This window comes from Tenebrio molitor, chromosome 1 (assembly GCF_963966145.1).
Source record: "Tenebrio molitor chromosome 1, icTenMoli1.1, whole genome shotgun sequence".
Classification (NCBI taxonomy): domain Eukaryota; kingdom Metazoa; phylum Arthropoda; class Insecta; order Coleoptera; family Tenebrionidae; genus Tenebrio; species Tenebrio molitor.
This window is the reverse complement of record NC_091046.1, coordinates 43,203,555-43,228,225: the sequence shown is the minus strand read 5'-3', so window position 1 is coordinate 43,228,225 and position 24,671 is coordinate 43,203,555. Positions and strand designations below refer to the sequence as shown.

Below are 24,671 nucleotides of genomic sequence, written 5' to 3'. Positions count from 1 at the left end.
CAAGGAACACCTTGTATAAAAAAAGTGTTACGTCAAGAAACGTGAAATTGAAGTTAAAAATCGACCTGTTTTTGTTCTTTTTTCAAAACTCAATGGTTTATTAGAATGTGACAATACGTTACAGAAACAAAATGATCATCTAAACAATGAAGTTCTAGTTCTTTGGGCGTTATTCATTTTTGGGTAAAAAAGAAGGGGAGAGTGTTTTAATTTAGTTCAACATCATTCTGTAATAAAAATAACTTGAATCACGGCGAAATGAAACGTCAACAAACTTCATATTGACATAGGTAATTAAACAAATAAAACCTCATTTAAAAATTATCATGTTATCCATTTTTCTTTCTCATTTTATTTAACAATTCGATTCCGACGTTTCAAGACCGACTAGATTACAAATTTCCTTAACCACATAATATTTCACTGAACTTCAATAATGTCCTCCAGCACTAAGTTATTAAATTCTCAAATGTATTTAAATACATTTTTCAATCGCAAACTTTGTGATATGATAATACACAGCGGAAATAATGATAAGGCGAGGAAATAAAAATAATTCAGTTGTTTTAACGTCATTTATTTTTGACAACCCGAATAAGCGTAGTTTGACGTTTCCCAATAGATAAAATTACCAACTGAAATAAAACCCAAGCTCTTAAAAACACTTTTTTTTTTTAATTTCAACAACACACCCACTAATATCTACGGTTTGTTTATTAAAATATAGCAAAAACTTTCTTAACTTAACCCGTTATTCTAACATAAACTTATAAAATATCACAATCAGTTTCTTGTGGAAACGAAAGAAATAAGTGTACTCAGCAACTGATCAATCGAGTTCTAGTTTTTTGAACGAGCCCGTAAGGCTAAAAAATGACTTTTTGTTTTGGCTCTGGCCCACTCTCTTGCTCTCGTCGACTTTTTGATTGTCGTGCCACTTGAAAAAATCAAGGTTATCCATGAGATTCTTGATGTTTTCCTCTAAAACATAAAAACGAACGGTTGTAGTGTGACTATATAAAGTGTTCCAAAATAATTGTGGTATCGTAGGGTGCTTGGATCGGAAAAAATTATTTGCCACCTTTCGACGATAAGCTCCCGCACTACACTACGACTACACCAAACATAACCTCCAACCCGCTGGCAAGTGTAAAATGTCATTTCTGTCATTCATTGTGTGTTGTCCATATTCAAAAATGCACAAGCAATTGAAATGATGCTTCGGGTTTACCTAACGAAAACTAGTTGTAATTAGTTTAAAACCAACTGACTGTTTGGTTGATAAACCTAACCTCGCTTATATCTTTCATTTTGACGGTTCTCGATAGTTGGTATCACTTTTCAGGTATGCGTCAAAATTCAAAACACTCACATTGTCAAAACCTACTACAATACCACAATCATTTTGGACCACTTTGTATTTATGGGCTCACCGTGTAGAGTCGCGAGTGCGGGAAGATCTCCGCCATATTCTTTCGGTAAACACTCTTTCGGGATGGATTCGTAGAAAGAGTCATACGAGTGATGAAACTTTAACTAAAAAACATCATGATTTTCAAAATTATGTCAAGAAAAAAATTGCAAGATGTAACAACGCGCAATATTTTTAATTATTTTATAAAAGAATTGTGAAGGTTTGCCAGGTTTGCAAAATGAGAAATTTATAACATTTCTGACCTTGCTTTAGTGTTAGGGGCAGTGGCGTAGATAAGGGGGGGGTCCAGGGGGTCCGGACCCCCCCCAGAGTTCATCCATATTCTTTCACAACTGAATAATACTTTTTTTAAAATGAAGGTGACAAAAGTTAACTAACATTTCAGCCTGCTAAAAATGATAGTGGCAAGAAAATACTTTTACTAAAATACTAAAATATTTTTTTCACAACTTTTTCGACAGTTTAGTTTAAAAAATCTTCCAACTTTGTTCCAAAAATGGTTTGAATATTTTCATCTGAACAAAAGTTAAGAGGGGGTATAAGTTTTACCATGCAATTACCTTTGGCAACAGTTAAAAAAATGCACTGTACCTATACATAAAGTATTGAAAAAAAATCACGATTTAAAAATTGAAAGAAAGTTTTGGCCTAATGGGAGGCCATGGAAATTTTGCATTTAATTTTAGTAACGCTGTCTGTTGAATTATGTTATATTTTTTTAAGTTTGAGGTTATACCTAAATAGCGTCAATGTCTATTGCATTTTTGTTAGTTTTACTACTTTGCAATAGAAGAATACTCAGACATCGCGAGAAATTCAGCAACATGTTATGTTCATTTTAATAGGTCCGCATGTCAGGCACTTTAGTGACAGAAATCAAACAGTGTGTCCGACGTTAAAAAAAATAATCATGGCCTGTCATTATGCCAAAACAACGTGAACATTGCCTGCCTACCTATGTACTGTCGCGAGCAATAGGTAAATTTTGGTCGTCAATGTCATCTCAAAATTTGGGTAGTCAAATTAAAAAAAAAAAAATCCCTAGCGGATTATGCCCACGTCAACAAAGTGTCAAAAAATGAGAAAAAAATGAAAATTAATGTCATACGACATGATGATAGGTTATGACATTTAGGTACGACCGTTTTACAATGGACCATTTAAATTGCGTCAAAGAATGACATTGACGACCAAAATTTAATGATCGCGACTATACGTACGTATTTGTTTAAATTATGATCTTTTTTAATTAAAACAGCATAATTTTTGCCGATTTTTTTCCGTGCTGGAATATTTATCTAAAATTGTTCTTTGGGTTTTTTTTTGTTTTTTTTTTTCAACATGAGTATAAACAATAAACATGTGTTCCTTCAAGTCGTATTGTGATAATTTAATATTCTAGTGTTATAAGTAGGAAACTACATTGAAAACCAAAAACTTAATGCAAAAGTACGTGGACCCCCCCCAAAGCAAAAAGCTATCTACGCCACTGGTTAGGGGGACCAAAAAAATTTAGTAGCATTGAAAATACTTCTACTAAATATCTGGGGGACCTTCTCTATTTGTTAATGAAATTGTGACTATTACCATTTTGTAGATCTCCTTCTTCAGAAATGGCCTTATCAAGGCCACCATGGGTTCGGTCATTGGAACAATATTAATGTGATGTATACTCTTGATCCTCGTCATTAATGCTTCCTACAAACAGATTTCCTTGCAAACTATTTCACATTTTTGGGACAGTTTGTAGCTTGTCTTAAAAATAATTGAAAAACCTTACCTGGACAAAATACAGCAATTGTTTGCTTCCTGACAAGCTAATCCTGGCCAAGTGGCCCAAAGTAGCGCCCTCCATATCGAAAACCGCAATCATACCGTTCGCAGGACCGTGCTGATGGAAATACAGCGACATCAGCATAGTCGCCACTTTGATGTGCTCCAGATTGATATACTTTTCCGACCTGCGATCCAACAACTTCATAAACAGAACCACATCACCTTCTGGCGTTTTCTTCGGAAGAAGATGAATAAATCTGCACGAAAACAATGCAACTCGTTCATTTCACAACAATTTTCACTTACGCCACCGATAACGTGCGCCTGATCACCTCTTCTGTGGCACAATGGAACAGATCCGAATTCGTCCTAACCGTGAAATAATTTTCGATGGTCGTTTTGGCCGCCTCCATGTCGTAGTAACAACTGTGCAGAAACAGTATCACTTGGAGCTCTACAATGACGTCGTTGATTACACTGGACGGCGTTCGTTTTCACTCACCTGTGATCTCCGGAAGATGCGGCTGTTGTTCCACCCATTCCGTCAGACTTTTCACATTTTCGCGCTTCAGTTTTGGGTCTTCGGCGTAGATGGTTTCGACGTCGGCCAAATCTAAAGACATCTTTTACGAAGTGTGTTCGAGGAGTAACAGCGTCAAGTGCTCGTCTAGGACTGACCGTAGAAATAGCCTGTCGAAAACTTGTTTTTTTACAGGAAAGAAAAGAAACACGAAAGGTTAAGGCTAATCTATTTCCGAGGAAGCTGCAAGGAAGTGGTTTGATTTGTGGGTCTTGAGAACTTGGGGAGGAACAAATATTGCATTTCTTCAAGTTCTAATTCTAAATGAGACAGTTGTTATCGGTTGCTATAATTAATTATTATTTGTTAATTATGTACATCTGGTTGAGTCGTTTTTTGTGTAACCTTGATACGTGCATACTAATTCGTTTCTGGTTTGTAAAATGATAGTTTTGGAAAATTACAATTTCTCTAAACAACCAGAGACAGGTTTAGGGTTTCGGACAAGGGATGAAATTTATACAAACATCCGTTAAGTAAGTGGTGAAGTTGAGCAAGAAAATCTTTAGGAGTGTGAAATAATTGTAGTGATTTTGTTAATGAATTTTTTATTGGAAATACATGATTGTTTTGTTGTCCTTGTACGTGGAGATATTAAACAGTGGAAACTTCTAGTTCGTGTTCATAATTTAATAAACTAAAATTCTTAATCTGAACCTTGGCTTACTCTTTTAAATTAAAATAAAAAAAATACTGTTGATACGCAAAATATTTGTATTAGGATCTCTGGTGTTGCACTGCAAGAAGTACACAATTTTTTAAGTCACTTTATTTCACAGATTGATCAGATATACTCGTTAGATACTACAAAGAAGTCTTTAATAAAAATTAGGCGTTATATCCAATTATTTTCGACTTTTAATGTAAAACTTAATACATAGTTATTTATGATACAAGACGATAAAATTGTATTTTATCTTCGAGAAGATGATTAAATTTTATCGTCGTGTATAATATTCTATTTTTTCTATAGCTTTTGTATTTCATTATTAAAACATTTTTGAAATCATTATTAATCGTGTCAAGTTTTAAAAGCTCGTTAGTATGAGCGTTGTTAGGGTAATAAAAAAATTACTTTATCCACCCTCGCTGTTAAAGTAGCACTTTATCTCCCCTTGCGGTTAAAATGCTACTTGTTCTTTTGATGTGAATAGATAAAAGCACATTGACACATCTGCTATAGAAAAAAATATTAATCTTAATTTTTACTACACTTTGAAATTCTTTCTAGCGTGTAGTAGATATTTATCGTAAAAATTATTATTCTTTTTTTAAATTGTAGAAAATAAAAATCGACAAAGTTGAATGTTGCATACTTACTCAATTTATAGGGTGAAAAAAAAGAATCTTATTATAAAATATCGGGCCTTCAAATAAATATATATTTAGAGTAGGCGTAGGCGACATTCTAATTCTGTTAACAGTGTAAAGTAATTTTTGTAGGTAACCAATTATTCTCCGGAGTTACACAGGTTACATAGTAAGCTTTTTCCCAATTTCATATTGTCATATTCCGTGGAGGGGGAATAGGGAGAATGCACTACAAAAATTAAAAATATTTTCTAACCTAATCTTATTTCGTTAAAATGTCAGACGTTTCTTATGTCATTTTCAACGCTGGAAAAATGTTGCAAACAATTGAATTTCCATAGGTTGCTCTAAATACATATAAATTTATTTGAAGGCCCGTTAGTTACCCAAGACAATTATTAAAAAATAGTACAAAGTGTCTTTAAAAGAACGTATGTTTAACAAGAATCCTGTGGCTTTCGAATATATTTTATTTTTGCCGCTCTAACATATGACGGTACCAAATAGAAAAACAGAGGTTATGTAAGTCCATTAATGACAAATGACAAGCAAAACAACTAAAGACGTCGAACTCACAATGGACGCTAACGACGCGACGGCTTGAACAGCTCGACATAGTTCGACACAAATAAAATTATAGAACTGCACAATTACGCAGGAATCTTGATATACGAGTATGTACGTCTTTTTAGAGACACTTGGTAAATTATTTAACGAGTGTATAATATAAACCATACCTATTACACGAGAATTGTTTAGAACACGAGTGAACGAAGTGGGCGAGTGTTGTAGTGTAATGTGGACCATTATACATGCATTGAATACTATCTTTATCTACGACTGTTAAATAATTACGACTGCATTACATATTTAGTTTTAAAGTTTTGTTGGCTCATGAATTTTCAACTAAAACACTTTGCTGAAGTGAGGTGCCGTTGTTGTCAAGGAAATACATTGTTTTTGATCAAAAATATATTAAAAAGTCAATAGTAGTAGAAGTGAGTCTTTTTGTGCAGAGATTGAAGATCGAGACGAAGTTGAGGTCGACAACTGGGCGAAACACAAAAAGACCCTTTGCTCTGAATGATATACAGCTGAACATTAACACTATTAACCCTATGTTCATTAAAAAGAAACATGTCAATGTATACAAGCAATTACTACATATCCAAGCGACCTCTGATAAAACAATTGCCATTAATGTCATTAAAAAGTCTTAAAGATTTTACAATCGTTTGACATATTGCTTGGAACAAGAGGGTGGTCACTTTGAACATTTGTTAAAAATAATACTTTACCTAAAACGAAAATCTCAGTTCCGTCAAAATAATAAAATAAAAGTTTGGTTGTCTACCTAGCGAGAATGGAAACCCATGTTCAGCGAAATAAAATCCTCACTGTATCTTTATACAGGCTGTCCCAAAAATGGCGTACTAACGGTGCACTACGGTGTAGAAGAGAGTACCGTAAACGTCAGAAAAATGTTTAAAAAATTCTATTGGACTTATTTGCTGATTTGGCGGTCCTTGAACGTGGCACTTAACAGGAAAATTATTTTGAAATATATGTATTAAATTGTCATGACAGCTACCTCTAATCGTACATATTATCACAAAGTACTCACTACCAATAACTAATCCTGCACAATAGTGAATTTAGAAGCTTTGGAAATCGAAAAAAATATTTTAAATCCACTACGGTAACATTGCAAGGTAATGATGTACGAGTACATCTTTGTTTACATTGTATTACCGTTAATAATAAAAATAATAATAATTTATTTTTTTGTCTGAAACATTTTTTCCATATTTTTTTCGTGCACATTTAAACATCCTGGATACGGTAGTAAGTAGTTAGTACGCCATTTTTGGGACACCCTGTATATTTATTTATTTTTCTTTTCCTGCAGTTACAATTTTCAAATTTACAGTTTTTAAATTTTAAGGCACCAGTAATTCCTACTTCCCTTGTATAATATTATTGGTACATGGTACATGGTACAAGTTTCGATAAAATTAGTAAAGTCTACAACGCTATCTAAATAATTATCCGATATACTTTCTGCAAATTTCCAGTTCAAAGTTTCCCAAAATGTTGAATGATCGATCGCGATGTGTAATTTTTAATATCCTGACTTTTACTAAGATAGCAGAACCCAAATCTTCGATATCTCACATTGTCAAATTGGTGATTTCATCGCATCGACAAGGGTCGGTCACACCTAGCAGCAATAGCACCTACATATCTATATTATATAAAACCTTTGATTTTATTTAATTATTTTAATGATTTTATAAAATCAAAGATAAAACTGAATGTCTGTTTGTTTGTATATTTTGTATGCAAATCTACAGTTTTACTCCGATCTTGATGAAATTTTGTACACTTGATCTTCAAAACAAGAAGAAAAATACTGTCTACTTTAATTTTACAAAAACCAACCCCTACTACCATTTTTAACCCTGTTAAGAAAAAAAGACAGTTTTTTCGAGTTGGAAATACCCTCACCTTCGCCGCTTCACCCCTATTTCATCCTCTGAGTATATCGTCACCTTCGCCGCTTGACACCCACAAAAAGCAACCCCTATTATAATTTTTAAGCCTGTTAAGCACAAAAAAAGTTTTTTCGAGTTGGAAATCGCGTTTGCATGATATGTTCAGGTGTCATAGTTACATTTGGTTGTTTATAAAAGTAGCAATTTCGCAAAATGTATTTGAATGATTGTGTTTTACCGGAAGATGTCTTAAATGAAGCAGAACAAGCTTCAAATAGCTTAATACTGGAAAAATCAAAAGGCAGTTAATTGAAATCAAACGAGACAATCAAACAATAGGAAAATCTAAATAAGGTTACAACTGAAAATAAAAGTGTTATGTTGGCGTATTTTCATGAATTGGTAAGTGATCATAGTGTTAGTTTCTTATCGTATTGATCTTTTTGTTTATATAGTCGAAGAAAAAAGTAGTCTACAGTAAAGTTTTAATTATTCTTCGTAAAAAGACAAACTTCATATTGAAATTACTGCGTTTATCACAATACATGAAAGTAGAAACATAATTTTAAAACATTCTGAAATTTGCGGGCGAAGCCGCGGGTAAAAGCTAGTTATCTCATAATTTTATTTTTGCTTGCTACTTTTTCAAAAAAATAACATATTTGGGTAAATATTGTTCGGGAAATAGTCCTCCTAACACCCCTCATGCATGTCAAATTGTCGATAATTTGACATGCACTCGGGATATTACTAATCAATCAGTATTCACCTCATACAATTTTGGCCAATAAAAATGCTCAATTTTTTAAAATTGGAATAATCAAATTGGAATTACCGATGATTTTTTTGACAACTTTTTGACATGTTAGTTAAATCAAAGATTGTATGGAATTTGTTTTAAGAAAACACATTATTATTAACAATATTAATTAAATATGAATTGATATCTTAATTATAATTTAAATTTGGCCTAAATTTAATTTGCAGCGATCATTCGGTGAATACTCATAAAGAGTTGCCCTCGTGATTGAGAAATTCCAGATAATTGTGTTAGTGACCCATTCGTGTCTGTTGTTAAATTCCCTTCTGCTACGCAGTCGGGAATTTTTACAACAGTAGACACTCATGATCACCAACGCAATATTATCGGAAATTTCTCAATCTCTATGGCAAGGCAATTATACCTGAAAATGATCCAGAAATATTTTAACAGAAAAAAATATTTTGACCTTTAGATTCCTATACCTAATAATCTTCTCCATGTCGTAAGTATTGTGGCCTCGTCCTTGAGCTGAACATTTCATAAATTATTACATTTTTATTGATTTGGAGAAGAAACGCATTAATTTATTATTTAAACCACGTGAGACAAAATTTCATATTGTTGCAATACAAAATTAACTGGTACCTAATTACAGTACAGGGTTGGCAAGCGTGGTTAGAAGAAAACAGAGATAGGGTGGGGTTTACCTGAACAGCACACTTACTTCAGATGTTCACTAAATACAACAAACGTTATCAAAACGTAAATAGCAAACGATTACAACTTACAACTGTTTACCTATTAACACTAAAGGGCAATCTTGCGTTATTTTTGACATTTGTTTGACATCTGATTTGACATCCTTGGACAGTGGACACGCCCACCAGTCCCACAATGGGCAGTTCATCACTAATCACAGTCGAATATCGGTTAAATATTGGATAATAATTTCGTTATTTCGCTTTTTTAGAGGCTTTATTTTTCTTAATGGGGATTATTTATTACATATTTCGTGTAATTGATAGTTGTAATTGACATAAATCGTGACAAATACTTCAAATGACCTTACATTTGACCTAGTTGAGCCACCTGTGGGACACTTCTACTCCTAGGACTTGAAGAACAAGGAATATTTATCTTTGTTGGCCACAAATAAAATAAAATACTCGAGTTTTAAAATAAAATAATATTTTTGCCACAGTACTCACATCTAATTTTATAACAACTTAGTCAATTTCTAGTTTTTTGAAGGTTCCGTCCACTCCAAAAATATTATTTATATTTTTCTCGTTTCCAACTCTTTTTGACTCGTCGACTTTTTGACCATCGTGCCAGGTAAAGAAATCGTAGTTTTCTAACAAATTCTTCAAGTTATCAGCTACAATTAAAAATGAGCAATAACTGCAAACAACGAATAAGTCTATTCGCACCCTGTAGCTGCTGACAAGAGGATAGTCCTCCGTTGTAGTCCTTGGGCAAACAATCTTTTGGTACGTGCTTGTACAACGTTTCCACAGTAGGATGGAATTGTATCTGCAATTATTATACTCATCAGCAAACAGTTTTTCTTCAATTTTTGCTTACCATGTTGTAGAGCTCTTTTTTCAAGAATGGCTTCAATATAGCCATGAGCTTGTCCGTAAGTGGAACCACGTTAATAATATGAATCTGTTTTATTCTGATGGGTGCACATTCCTTAAATCATAATGTGGGCACTAACGACGGTAGAAAATGTGCAAAATCTTACCTGGACATAATACAAAGCCTGTTTTATAGCCATCAGGTTCAACTTCCCCAAATGCGCCAAAGAAAATCCCATCATGTCGAATACAGCAATCCCACCATTTGGAATAGGATTCTGTTGCAAATACAAAGAAACAACCATGATAATAGCATTCAGAACATGCACACAGTTGAAGTTTTCAGTTTTAGTATCGATTAACTTCGTCATGAGAACTGCGTAATCCTCAGGAGTCCTCTTCGGGAGTACCTCGGCACACCTGCAATTGCAAAACTAGTTGTTGTTTTAGATTTGAAGACATCGAACCTACACAACAGATAACGTCCTTCTTAAAATGTTTTCCTTCAAGGCAACAAACAGATCTGGACAGTGAGTCCTCACCGTAAAATAATTGTCGATGGCTATTTTGGTCGGTTCGATTCGGTAATAGCAACTGTGAAGCGCGATCATCAATTGCGTTTCTAAAATTCAAAGTGGTCGGGGAAGTACTCGAGCAGATTTTTTAGAAGAGACTCACTTTTGAGGTGCGGCATGTGGGGCTGCTTCTTCAGCCATTCTTCAAGAATTTGGACGTCCTCCTCCTTCAGGTTGGAGTCCTTGGCGTACAGTGTCTCGGCTTCGAGGAACTTAAACACCATCGTGTGTCTGCGGACGCTGTCAATGCACAACTGATATTTAACATCAAGTAGAGTTTTCCTTGGGTCATTATGAAACGTTAACAGTGTGAGATAATGAAGCCAACAATTATAAACAGGTTGAGATTATCGTGACTGATCACTTCTATCTACAATTTTTATGGAAAAAAACCTGTGCGTCCTTGCAACATTATTAAAAATATATTTGAGCTGTATGATATGCATGTATATTTAAAAGGTAACCAGTTTTGGTGATGGATTCGCTTCGCTCCCAGTATCTCTTCTGTTCTGCTGCGTACATTTCATCATCGCGTACAAAATGTTTTGTACTCAAGTAACTAAATCGATTAAATCATTTCTAATTGTTGCCATTAAGAAATTTCAGTGGAGATTATAAATACAGCAACAAATACGTTTCTTGCGTTCACTGTTATAAGATCATAAAATCCAAGGAGAATGCAAGTTTTTGTTACGTATAAATTTGGAAACTGTCAAGGTTAAGGCATGATCTACTCTTTCTTCTATATTATGTCATCTGTAACAAGATTTTCATAATAATAATAATTGATAAATAAAAAAATATTTTTATTTATCAATTATTATTATTATGAAAATTATGAACCAAAGTGGCATCTGATCTTATTATTATTAACGTTATTCTAACTTAAATTATACTGTCTAATATGAACTTCAGCTGTATCTTTGAATGTTGCCTTTCTACAACTATAAGAATATTTGAACAGTGTCTTGAGTAGTCTAAGAATGTAGAATATGCAACGTACTATACATTTTTGCGAAGAGACAATATCTGAAAAGCACATTTCACAGTAGCATTCTGTAGCTGTCCAGTTGTCTTCCTGTTATTAGTTTTGTAGCGTCGTTTCTGTTATGTTAATAGATAAATGATGAAACCATAATAATTTTATGTGTCATTAATTGACCCACTCAACTTGACTTAACATTTCAAGGCAACTCTGCAACTGCCAATGCGATCAGCGTAGATTTATAAATTATAACCACAGTTCTGAAAGAATTGAAAATACTTAAGTCTTTCGTAACATATTTTTTGATAGTTCCCTCATTGTGAAATAATTTGCCTTCGAGCTTTTTATATTGAATGTTCGAGTTACGAGTAGAGGCTTTTTAAAATAAATTGAATGTCTTGGAGCTTGGAAAAGCTGAGACGAAGAGAGTATGCTAATGTTTTCAAAAGTACACGCTTCCGTAGATAAATTAGAAGATAACTCTTTTACTACTGAAACCGAACCGTGAAATTTTTACGATAAGTAAACTTGAATGCACTTTACAACGAGGCCAATATCTTACTGCAACTATTGGAATCAAGGTTAATTACTTAAATTGGGAGACATGGTGATCGGGTTAAAGTTTTGTATTTTTATTGTTTTCAACTGTCATAAATTCTCATTTTTCTCCTTTGTAGACTGTCTCTTAACCGCCCTAAGGCTAAATGAGCAGATAATCAACCGTTGCTCTAGACAACACATTCAACGTTACATTTCTGACAGGTCTTGAAAAATTTGTCAAAACTGTCAAAAGCAAATGTGAAACCATTTTTAAAAGATTTTGAAGCTTCAGGGACGTCGTTTCAAACAATAATACTAGTCTATTTAGAGTTAGTGTGTAAATTGGGGTCTTTTTGGCATGAGTTGAGTAGTTTAAATTACCTTGACGTTTCGTTTTGACAGGTTGTGATATTTATCAAAATCCGTTCACAAAGGAGAAAATTCTCAAAATCTGACAGTGTTAAACAAATTTTTTTTTCTAATTTAGTAAGTAAGTAACCACTGTGATATGTCATTTTAGTTGTCAAACGTGTTTCATTTAATAATTAGTGAAAAAAAGTGACATTATAGTTATTATCACTAGTGTTAAAAAGTGACATTAGTAGTATCACTGCCGTCTCTATTTAGTAAATACAGACGGCAGTGGTAGTATTATCCCGGAAAATTATTGAAATAGCAGATTTAAACAGGATTTTAATCAGAATGTGTGCTTTTCGTAACTAAATTATAAAAAATCTTGTATGAAACACGTAGCAAAATGACTATTTTTTTGCACAGGACATGTCATGTCTATGTCATATAATATATATATAGTATAGTATAATTCAGAATAAATGGCATCGCGGTAGGCGTTGATTCTCTAAAGTGAGCTTTATGTTATGTCAAAAAATTTAGTAAACATGTGAAACCGTCATTACTTTATTCTTAGGTTATGCGTTATATAATTTTGACATGGTTTTCACCCACAGCAGAGATAACCTCGAGACAAATAATACACTTTTCATAAATGAAACAAGAAAATTCCAAATACTTATAACAAGAAAATAAACACAAAACGATTCCATTGATAATATCAAGGCCAAATTAAAAGCGAAGGTTACCAACAGCATCGAAACTAGGGTAGGTATTATTAGCAAGGGTCTTGCTACCAACGTAAATTTGAATTTCCAACGCCTACCGCGATGCCACTTATTCTGAATTATAATATATTATAGGTATATAACCGGGAAAGTTTATATATTTACATAGTTATATACCACTTTTCCGGTTATGTATCTTAGGAAACGAACATAAAATAGTTATTTTTGCACTCACTGGGCCGTATGATTTCCCTTTCATTAAAGTTAAAGAACGTCGTTAAATTGTTTTGTCTTTGTCTAATATAGTGCTTGGCATATACTCTCACTTTATCTAATCAATTATTTAGCTAATGAAAGGCTTAACGAATGGGATACGGTTCAGTAACTACAAAGTGACATTTCGCAAACGCAACAGTTAACCGCGAACGTAGATTTCGCGCACTTTTTGAGCATCCTGAAAATAATTTGACTTGATAATAATAAAATCTGCTTTACAAAACGTCATTTCGCCAATTTGGATGTTGAAAATTTCGAAAGAATGAAAATAAATTGCTATTAATTCGATTGACACTTGGGCAAGCGCCATCTATTCACTATGTAATAACCCAAGTATCGCCAGTCTCCGCCAATATTTAAATATTTGAATATTCAAATTAAACCCGCGAAATTGAACAAAATGGCCATGTCGTGATCGTCATCGAAGCAGTAAAATCCCTACGTTGTGTGTTTTGTACAAAATGGCGGAAGACTAGCTCGGGATGCAAATGGCGGATCTGCAGGTTGGACAACTTCGAAATAAAAATGCATAAATCGGTGGGAGGACGCCTGTAGGTATTTATTTTATACGGACATGAAGAAATACATTCTCGTTTTCATCTACAGTGCTGATTGATACAAAAACTGACCACATGACAAATTAAATAATTCAGCGGTGCTACTTTACATGACATAGCAAGAAATACATAACACAATAAATTTGTCTATCGACTTTCTGAGGAACGAAACAACACAATCAATAAAATAACAACAGATGTTCAGCAACAATAAACTCACAATACAAGAACAAAGCGGCACCGTGAAACAAATGATAGTTAAGTTATTACGAATAGACACTGTAGATGGGATGAGCAAAACCTCCAAAAATCATCCACAAACGATGGCACACCATAATCTTTTCAATAATGCAACAGGTTACAGAACATTGCGCAACAAGACTCAAGATAACCATGACAGACATCTAGTTCCTAATTGAATATCATGCAACTCGGATTCTCCGCTCTTGCAGATAGCACGCGGCCTATGATCGCGAAGCTAATCTAGTTCTCGCCCCCCAGTCTCTTAATTTCTACCGTTAGTAACGTGGGGTCGTCCAAGTCCCTGCGACACCTAACTCGTTATCGGTGCAGTGCCCAAGACTTGTGTCCTCCGAATCTCCACTGCGAGGGTGACAAATGAAAAAACAGAGGCCTTCCACCAAGGGCGGTCGAGAAACTCTGCGGCCAAGATCACACGTCATGGAAGGGCCCTGCGACCACAAAGGCCCCCCACGTCCGGCTCTTTTAGCAGGCTCCCGTTTTTCATTGCAACGTGGATAAACTGCACCCGCGACTACATGCCTAACTTCGACCAAACACATGCCTCGTTTTTCCTTGTGGCAAATGAAGGCCGTTCCCAAAATGGACTCCCGTTTTCCCTATTTAAATCGCTGACGCAATATGTTCGTTTAACCGTTTCTACCCCTACCCAGAAAATGGACTCGCCCAAAGTATTTCTAACTGTTCACCCCTAAATAACTCTGATTTTAAAGCCTGTAGTGGAACTATGTAACTCGGATAGAAAGAAATTTCCTATCTTTCCTGTCTATTCTCCACAACGCTACCATGTAACTAGAATCGTGCATCACCGGACGAGCCGATGCAGAGTTCGGGCGTAGAAAACTAGAAAGATCCTCACTAGTCTTTCCAAGTTGTCGTTCTTTGTCGTGTGCACGCTACGTGTATAGTGCGGTTCGTGTCACTAAACTGACTACCGGACGCGGACTACCTAATGCAACAATGAAACATGGAGTTATGCATGATGCAATTTATAGATGCGGCTCTACGTTTGTATTTGCCGATTTCCGGTAAAACTGCACCACAGAAAATCTTGAAAAATATTTTGATTTGCAATTTTAACAGTGATAAATTAATATAATATGTTTTGTATATTTTATGTAATTATGTTTACTCTGTTGATTACGTAGGTACAATAAAAAATATAAGTATAATATAATACAGGGTTATTCTAAATGATTGTAGTCGAAGTAGGCCATGCCCATGTTATTAAATTTTTGCCGACTTCATGTGAACTGTCAATTTTGTCGCTGTCACTCATTTTGTAGGTGAAAAGTGCGGTGATGAGAATTTTAATTATTTTTGTTAAATTAACGACCGAATCCAGAAATATTGAGTTGATTTACAACCAATTTTGTAATATTGAGTTGTTTTGCACCCACTTTAACTCCCGTGTGTACTCACTTATTCACATAATTTTGATGTTTTTTTATGTGGAGCGGCAACCATAAATTTTACATTCAATTTTCACGCCTACTTCGACTACAATAATTTAGAATAACCCTGTACATACCTATACATTAGGTATATTGTACATTTTCTGTAATTGATATGCTTATGGAAAATGAGGACTGTTCACTTTCTGGCAAGATTTGTTATTATTAATGTGATTTTTTCTTAAATTCCCACCGGAAGCTTCGATCGATTTAACAATGTTATTGGAAATTTGCATTTTATTCTAAATAAAGTCATAAAAGTAGGCTGTGTATGTGTACGGTTTCAGACGCTTTTAGCTTTTAGCAATGTGATATCAATTATTTTCAAGTGTAGTAATGTTTTTAGACACTCTTCATATCAGAACAATTTTAAAAATCAAATCGGATTCATATTTATATCGTATTCAATCCACAGTGTTATATAAACTCAACCTTAAAACAAACCACGAAATTCGAAATTACGTTTGATAGGCGCGTCAGGCGAAAAGTCACCATGAATAAAATAATATTCCTCTAAAAATATCCACGAAACCGAACGTTTTCAGCTCAAATTGTCACGATAGTATGACACTTCTTTCCAGACCCGAACGTTTCCGACGCGTCATAGAAACATCGCTACATAGTCGCACTAGGAAATTTCCTCTCTTTCTTGTTTCTTTCTTTCCTTTCTTTCTTCCGAGTTACATAGTTCCACTACTGGACGCGAACAACTGATTTCCACGATTCACCCCTTTACTGTCTCGAATGGACTTGGCCCACGGATTTTTAACTACCCGACTGTACCCGACGACTTTATGGCGACGTTCACGCAAGAATTTAACCCCTCGTATCAATTCCTACTTCACTCGAGCTTATCGGAATAACAAAACGAAATAACATACCTGATAAACACTACTTGTTGTGTGTAAGATCATCCTACCTGAATTACAACGCGCAAACGGTCGGCGACACACGAGGTGCGCACCTGTAATTAATCAGCACGTTCTCCTCCGCGATTGGTGAATGGTTACGCCGCACTGACAATACACAAACCAAATGCCCGACTCGACATTCGTAACAACAATAACTACATTTTTTTTCAACTCAAACAATAACAATGAAAATCGTACGACACTCATTAATGACCAATAGAAAAATTAGTTCACGAGCCATAACCATGGCAACAAAAAAATTTCTTGGAAATTTATGTAGGTAGACCAACCTAACTGTGATTAATAAGTGGAAATTTTTTCAGCCAATCAAAATCATTTATTTTGTTGTTGTCTTGGTTATGGCTCGTGAACTAATTTTTCTATTGGTCTTTAATGAGTGTCGTACGATTTAAAAATTTATAATTTAAGAAGCATAATGTCCGTGTCGTTGCGATTTTCTTACCGAATATGCACTCGTGCATTGATTAATATCCGGAAATTTTATTCTCATGCATTTCCAAAACGTAATTAGCCCTCGTGTTCCACTCGGGCTAATTAATACGTTTTAGAAATGCATTCGAAAAAATTTCCGGAAATAATCAATGCACTAGGGATATTATAAGTGAGAATCGCCCTCAAATATCACATGATTTATATTGATAAATCAGGACTCCGAATTGTTTGAATAGCAACCAATCACAATTTAATTAAGCGGAAATTTTCCCTAAGGAAAATTTCCGATATAATTGCCCTAGGGAAAAAATTTTTCGGGCGATTCTCTTCCGAATATACCTCGGGACAGATATATGTGAGCATTTCCACCAATATCGTCGGATGGCGGCATCAGCCGAGCCAAAAGGACCCTGTTTGTTAATGTTTAGAATTTATTTACTGTGGTTAATTATTAGTTTTTATATAATTTATTGTCGAACATTTTATGGACTTAAGTTAAGGCGTGGGATGTTTGTTTTAACCCCGATAGGGTCAAGAGCAAGCAGCTGGGGGATTAAGCATCGAGCCCCAGCTGGGTCGTAAATGTCATATCTAATTATCGAGCTCTTGCATAAAATGTTATAGTTTTAGACTTTTTGAGACATTCTGTAACACGCAGCCGAAGAATAAAGAGCTGGTTTTGAAGTGTAAAGTTTTTTTTTTTGAAATAAAATCGTTAATCTAAAATATATATCGCCAGAAATTTTTTCTTGCAGTCCAACACTCGTGTTTGTCGCTCAAAATTACCCTCGGGCTAGCGCCCTCGTGTAATTTTCTTGCTACAAACACTCGTGTGTGAGGACTGCTCGAAAAAATTTCCGGCAATATATCTGTCCCTTGGTATATTATATATGAAAACAACGATGCAACCAAAACTCCCGTTCATTTCGAGCGCTGAGCATCGAGTGCTGCGCAGCACAGCTGCGCAGAGAGCCAGTATCGCGTCACCCCTGTACCAACCGTACGCAATCCAAGTCTACCAACAGTGGACAACAAAAGAACCAAATATTTTCTCTTGCGTTTGCTTCGGTGGCGGCAGTTTGAATTCAAACTGGGGTATTACAACTAAATTGGAAACTATTGGAAATAATTTTAAAACGCTAATGTTCGTTTCAAAAAATATTGTATACTCCGGACTCTGATAGATTGTACGCAAGATAACTCTATAGAACTTTATAGAGTTACCTTGATTGATGTTGATTGTACGTTTTTTGTCAGAAGACAGACCCAGAGAGTAGTGTGGCGGGAATTAATCTGCCGGGATACAACGGTTTTCTACATAACGTGAAACAATTGAGATGGAGAGTTTAGTATTTTTCACTGCTTTATGTTTTGGAACCAGAATTTAAAAACGTACAATCTGTCACCGTACGGAGTTTACAAACTTCGATACGCGAAGACGTATTCGGCACATTCGCGCAAACGAAGCACTCGCTGTTTCGTCGCTTGTGCCTCAAATAATGCGCTCATGTGCGAAAAATGTTTTCTCGCACTCGGTTCGTAAATAATTATTACGAAATTAGTGCGAGAAGACATTTTTCGCGAATGAGCGCATTATATGAGGCCCCATATCTTCAAATTTAAGAGGTCTAGTATTTTTTAATTATTTTCCTCATTATTTTCTAACATGAGTTGACATTGCCCCGTTGAGGTGTTCCGCGAATTTTGGGGCACCCAGTATTTATAAAGTAGCGTTTGAGACCACTCAATATGTAATACAAATTTTCTTCAAATATTTTTGTGCTATTCGTTTATTTGTATCTCGTATAATAACTTCGTGCATGTTATAAATACGACCTTGTTGTGCTTACTTGACAGGTGTAACATTTTATAAATTTCTACTTTATTATTGACAATGAATCAGATAGGATGCGTTTATTAACTTGTTATTATGAACGATAAGATAACGCTTTACATCACGGTAAAAAAAATTGACTGGTCCAGGAACTACACCTGCAGAGTCTTCATGAAATTGTGCTAAAAGCAAATTTTGTGAACAAATCGTCTCAACTAAGAATCAAAAACGTTTTCAAAAACTAAGGTCATCAATAAATTAATTCAATTTTTGGAAAATGAAACACGAGTCTCAAATGAAGTCAAATTTATTCACATTTAACTGTGTTAAAGCTCAGTCAATTTCTAGTTTTTTGAAAGTTCCTTCCACTCCAAAAATGGTACTGACATTTTTTGGCTTTCCAAACCTCTTCGACTCATCGACTTTTTGACTGTCATGCCATTTAAAGAAATCGTAATTTTCCAACAGATTTTTCAAGTTATCAGCTAGAATTAAAAACGGATAACAACTACATAAAACAGATCAATCTGTTCGCACCTTGTAGCTCCTCACAAGAAGCTAGTCCTCCGTTGTAGTCTTTGGGCAAACAGTCTTTTGGTATCTGCTTGTACACAGTTTCCACAGTAGGATGGAATTGTAACTGGAATTGTTAAACTCTTAAGCAAACAATTTTCCTCAAATATTTTCTTACCATGTTGTAGAGCTCGCTCTTCAGAAATGGCTTCAACATAGCAATAAGCTTGTCCGTAAACGGGGCCACGTTAATAATATGAATCTGTTTTATTCTGATGGGTGCACATTCCTTAAATCATAATGTGGGCACTAACGACGGTACAAAATGTGCAAAATCTTACCTGGACATGATACAAAGCCTGTTTTATAGCCGTCAGGTTCAGCTTCCCCAAATGCGCCAAAGAAAATCCCTTCATGTCGAATAAAGCAATTGCGCCATTTGCAACAACTTTCTCGTGCAAATGCAAAGTAGAAACCATGTTAATAGCATTTATAATATTGACGCAATTGAAGTTATCAGTCTTGGAATCGATCAACTTTACCATTAGAACGGCATAATCCTCGGGAGTTCTTTTCGGAAGAATGTTGATAAACCTACAATTGCAAGATCAGTTTTAACTGCTTTAGATTGTGTGGCAATGTGCACATACGCCACAGACAAAGACTTTCTTAAAGTGCTTTCGTTCAAGGCTTCAAACAGATCTGGACAGTGAGTCCTGACCGTAAAGTAATTGTCGATGCAGGTTTTGGCCGGTTCGATTCGATAATAGCAGCTGTGAAGAGCCAAGATTAACTGCGACTCTAAAATTACAAAAGTGGTCAAGTTGGAGAAGCACAAGAGCAGATTTTTCAAAATTTTGTTTGGTAGTGACTGACCTTCAAGTTGGGGTAAGTGGGGCTGCTTCTTGAGCCATTCTTGTAAAATTTGGACGTCCTCCTTTTTCAAGTTGGAGTCTTTGGCGTACAGTTTCTCGGCTTCGATGCACTTAAATACCATGGTGTGTTTGTGGAAGCTGTCCAATCAAAACTAATTTTCTATATGAAGTAGTTTTATCTTTGGGCGATGAAAAAGAAAATCAAAGGTTGCTGTGATATAATTGTCAACTTGAGGTGTTGAAGATAACAAATTATAAACAGATTGCGATTATCTCGAGTGATTACTGCTAATCTACTCTTTTTTTTTAATGAAAAAAACAATATTTCCTTGACGGACTCTATGCACAGTTCATATCTTAATGTAATAACAACAAATGGACAAGTATGCCGGTCAGTAGGTACTTAAATACATACAATACAATTAACAACGCTTTAATTGCGTAACAAATAATTAGTCGTTAAAGCAATAGCTTTGCACTATCTCCATCACAAGGAAGATCTATATCGAATAATTTGGAGGATAGATCTACCTATCTATACTCAATGTAATTTTCTTTTTTGAAATTGTAAATACAAGATTTGGTCTTTGAGTGAATTCAAAATGTAGATACTGTAATAAAGTAATTTCTCGATATCAGATTATTAAAATAATGGTAGAGAATTATTTATTGATGATATAAAATAAAATACTGTTGGTGGCCTTAAACATTGATCGAGTTTAAAAAAAATAACAATTACAAGAATAATAAAAGTATTTACTTTACAATGTCATCAAAAAGACAACAAACTGGAGCTGCAAATTATTGGTCATGTCTGTCGTAGCGGAATTCTATGCAAATAAGCGTTCAATGCATGGGCGTAGACAATTTGTGGTCTTCAACACTTCTTTATAATAAATTATACCTCATGAATTCTAGACGTTGGAATTATAATTGTGTATTTTATTATTATTATGTGATAATGGAGAAAATGTATAAAATAAACAAGAGCAACATTTTTAGAATGGGTAATTTACCAGCTTTATTGCCAAACGCGACGCCACCGGCAAGCAGATTTTTCGGTGAAATGTCAAAGAAACGTGAACGATATGCTGTTGTTAACCTAGAAAACAACTTTTCGATTTCGGCAAAGTTTCCGGACGTTTACTGTAATTGTAGGCAACAATTACCCAGAATAAGTGGTAAAATGGGTTTTACCATTGAAGATCAGGCATTAATTTATTAATTAATTTTTAATAGATTTTTCGAGAGGCAGACAACCAATAAAACGGCCGTGCATAGCAAGAATACATGTGCGTATGAGTCAATCTAAGACGAACTTTTCGATAAAACAAAGGCAGCACTGTTGGTTTGTTTTCTTTTTGATCACTCGGTATTCTTTTCATTCAATTGCTGCTTTCAATAAATTATAATGGAGGTCATACATCATACATTTATCAACAAACATAATGGCTTCACGTATTATTCCACAATTTTCGTTTCATCGGGAAATTGTGAAGATCCTACCTATCTACTTTTACTACTACGTAGAGATCTTCAATCAGATTAGACTAGATGTACGCATTTGATCATTATCTTGTTGAAATGGCAACTTAGAGATACTACTTTATCAAAATTATAGAGATAAAATTAACATAATTTCAAAAAAAGATTTTTGTTCGACATTCAGAATTTGATAATTTTCTCCTGTGTGAAAAGATTTTGATAAATAAATGCCACAACTTGTCAAAACGAAACAGCTAATTTTAAAGATTTTAAGCGATTTGGAGCCTTTAAAGGGCTCGTCGAACAAAAAAACGTTTCACTCGTTTCACTCGCGTTTTAAAGTAGCCCACTCATGGCATAAAGAACCCAATTTACACTCGAACTCGTTGACTAAACTACCGTGAGATCGAAAAAATAAATAGAGTAGGCGCTGACCAAAAATTTCAGTTGGCAATTCGTTAAGATTTCAATTATCTGATGTCAGTCTTAAAAGTTAGGTTAGTGATTTTGAGAATGTTGAAATCTTGATTCTCATAAAGAATTTTGTGTGATCTGTCGGTTGTAAAAGAATTTCCTCAGCTAGTGCAATGAAACAATGAGATTTAAAACTCCCGCACCTTCATTTAACGTCAACGGTGAGCACGGAGCACGCGCATGCTGCTTGTTTATAAATCGATCCAAGATCCAACGATCATCGATCAATCAATATTATCCAGAGAGGTTGTTGTCGGTTGTAGAGGCTCTTATTGTCAAAGGGGTGAACAACAGACAGACTATAGAGAAAAAAGTGCAAATCTTTTTTAAGGATAAGCTGAACTGTACCAAATGATAGGTTAGTTTCTTGGGTTAATCTCTGCAATAATTCTTTGTTCATCCTCTTCAATATTTTCAGCTGATCTTTTTTGCGCAGAACACTACCTGTTTCCAAAAACATGTTTACGCATTTGTATACTTTCTGGGCAAGTTGTTGGTTAAGTGCCTTGAAAGTCCGGAAATTTTTTTTGAAATTCCTCAAAAAACTCGACAGGTCGAATAGGACCAAGCCTTTCTCCATTGCTGAAGAAACACTGGAAAATGAAAATTTGTTGCTCTAAAGTGAACATATTGTAAGTATGTAATAGCAAATTTTAATAGTCAATAATTAATAATGACAATTACCATTGTAATGACATTTGAATTAAATTTTTACGTGCTGCCAACTGAAGTGTATGGCCATATCGATTTTTTTTATTTTCGATCGCACGGTACTACAACGTGATCAAGAATGACTGAATCTGTTGGGAACAATGAAAATTTGAATGATTTTGGTATCACTGTAATCTAAACGTATTTCCGGTTGTCAGGTTTGACAGCGTTGACAGGCGAATTTGACGTTTACCATCAAAGGGTCATTTTTGTAATAGCATAAACATACCCGACATAACCTAGTTTTCGTGTCAAGTTAAAACATCCGGTCAGTGCCAATTACGAAACAGAAAAACACCAATATTTTTCAATTGTTTCATTACCAACAGACTCAGTCATTGTTGATCACGCTGTATTATTGGATTGGACTTCCTCCCCTTCCGCTTTCCTTGGACATGTGTCATGTGTCATTTTTATGACACTTTTTGGACAATTTACTGGTTTGGAACAAGCATTTTTTAACGTCCGTCAAAAAAAGTGCAAGTTTTTTCATTCGTTTGCGTTCATAGAATATGTGATTTTTGAATCGGTCAAGAAGTGTTAAAAAAAGTGCCTTAGCGGTTCAATTTTGCACGCATTTTGCGTCAAAAAAAGTGCCGTAGCGTGTCATTTTTTAACGCAATTATAAAAATTTTTTTGTATGCAACTCGTTAGTAAAGTATCTTTTTTTTACTCGGCGGATTTGCGCACTCGCTGCGCTCGTGCGGCAAATTTTCGTTCTCATAAAAAAAAAGTATTACTTTACTCACTTGTTGCACCATTTTGTTTAATTGGGTCTAGACTAGAAAAATTTTCTCCAGTCGTAATAACATATTCGAGAAATATCTTAACAATAAAAACTGCTAACACTCATTTGAATATTATGACTAAAAGTTGAAGTTAATTCATTGTAATATGTAGTTTTATGTGTGTTCTTAAATATGCAGTCTCATTGTCCTTGAATTGACAGGTTATAAATAGCAACCTCTGATATTGATAATGACCTTAATAGGATGCGATTATTAATTTATTATTAAGCACCATAAAATACAATGTTGTAACCATTACAAAAAATCGACATGTGCCGAACTAAATCTTGCGCAGTAGAAGAATTGTATTAAAAATAGATTTTGTAAATAAATCCACCCAAAATCCATCTCGTTCAAGAATGTAATTCTTGTAATAAGGTTAAGTCATCGATAATGAATTGTATTTTTTTAGGTCGCTAGGAAAATGAAACACTTGTGTTTAAAATCAAGTCATATTTTGGGTTCATTATTAACATTTAATTTTATTACAACTCAGTCAATTTCTAGTTTTTTGAAGGTTCTGTCCACTCCAAAAATGGTACTGACATTTTTCGGCTTTCCAAACCTCTTCGACTCGTCGACTTTAAGACCATTTTGCCACTTAAAGAAATCGAAATTTTCTAGTAAATCCTTCAAGGTATCAGCTATAATTAAAATAGATAAGTGATAACTACCTACGTCCATTTATGTTTCTATACGCACCTTGTAGCTCCTCACAAGAGGGCAGTTCTCCGTCGTAGTCTTTAGGCAAATAGTATTTAACAATAAGTGTAAAAATGTACGAAGACTCACCTGGATATGAAAGAGAACTTGTCTCATTGCTGTTAGGTTCAATTTAGTCAAATGTCCTAGAGAAAATCCCTTCAAATCGTATACAAGAATTACACCGCTTGCCATAATAGTCTGATGTAAATTCAAAATGTAAACCATATCAACAATGTTTATAAAATGGACAGTGTT

General features: G+C 34.6%; 3 protein-coding genes across 5 annotated transcripts; all 3 read right to left on the bottom strand.

The window, feature by feature from the left end:
* Positions 1 to 561: 561 nt before the first annotated feature.
* LOC138137406 (alpha-tocopherol transfer protein-like) lies at positions 562 to 4,031 on the bottom strand. The gene is made up of 6 exons (XM_069056770.1): positions 3,714 to 4,031; positions 3,518 to 3,665; positions 3,216 to 3,468; positions 3,023 to 3,133; positions 1,434 to 1,536; positions 562 to 981 (listed from the first exon to the last, which is right to left on the bottom strand). The coding sequence occupies exons 1-6, from the start codon at positions 3,832 to 3,834 to the stop codon at positions 830 to 832; spliced, it is 888 nt and encodes a 295-aa protein (XP_068912871.1). The 5' UTR covers positions 3,835 to 4,031; the 3' UTR covers positions 562 to 829.
* A 5,277-nt stretch (positions 4,032 to 9,308) lies between these two features.
* Positions 9,309 to 10,869, bottom strand: LOC138140209 (alpha-tocopherol transfer protein-like). 3 transcript variants are annotated; one of them, XM_069061050.1, is made up of 7 exons: positions 10,619 to 10,869; positions 10,412 to 10,562; positions 10,108 to 10,360; positions 9,945 to 10,055; positions 9,791 to 9,893; positions 9,569 to 9,738; positions 9,309 to 9,497 (listed from the first exon to the last, which is right to left on the bottom strand). In XM_069061050.1, the coding sequence occupies exons 1-6, from the start codon at positions 10,737 to 10,739 to the stop codon at positions 9,587 to 9,589; spliced, it is 891 nt and encodes a 296-aa protein (XP_068917151.1). In that variant the 5' UTR covers positions 10,740 to 10,869; the 3' UTR covers positions 9,309 to 9,497; positions 9,569 to 9,586. The 3 variants fall into 3 exon arrangements, with proteins under 3 accessions (XP_068917151.1, XP_068917158.1, XP_068917142.1); XM_069061057.1 differs by having other exon boundaries at positions 9,310 to 9,474; XM_069061041.1 differs by lacking the exon at positions 9,309 to 9,497 and having other exon boundaries at positions 9,526 to 9,738; positions 10,619 to 10,868.
* An 8,287-nt stretch (positions 10,870 to 19,156) lies between these two features.
* LOC138134769 (alpha-tocopherol transfer protein-like) lies at positions 19,157 to 20,434 on the bottom strand. The gene is made up of 6 exons (XM_069053259.1): positions 20,255 to 20,434; positions 20,029 to 20,179; positions 19,720 to 19,972; positions 19,557 to 19,667; positions 19,403 to 19,505; positions 19,157 to 19,350 (listed from the first exon to the last, which is right to left on the bottom strand). The coding sequence occupies exons 1-6, from the start codon at positions 20,373 to 20,375 to the stop codon at positions 19,199 to 19,201; spliced, it is 891 nt and encodes a 296-aa protein (XP_068909360.1). The 5' UTR covers positions 20,376 to 20,434; the 3' UTR covers positions 19,157 to 19,198.
* Positions 20,435 to 24,671: the final 4,237 nt, after the last annotated feature.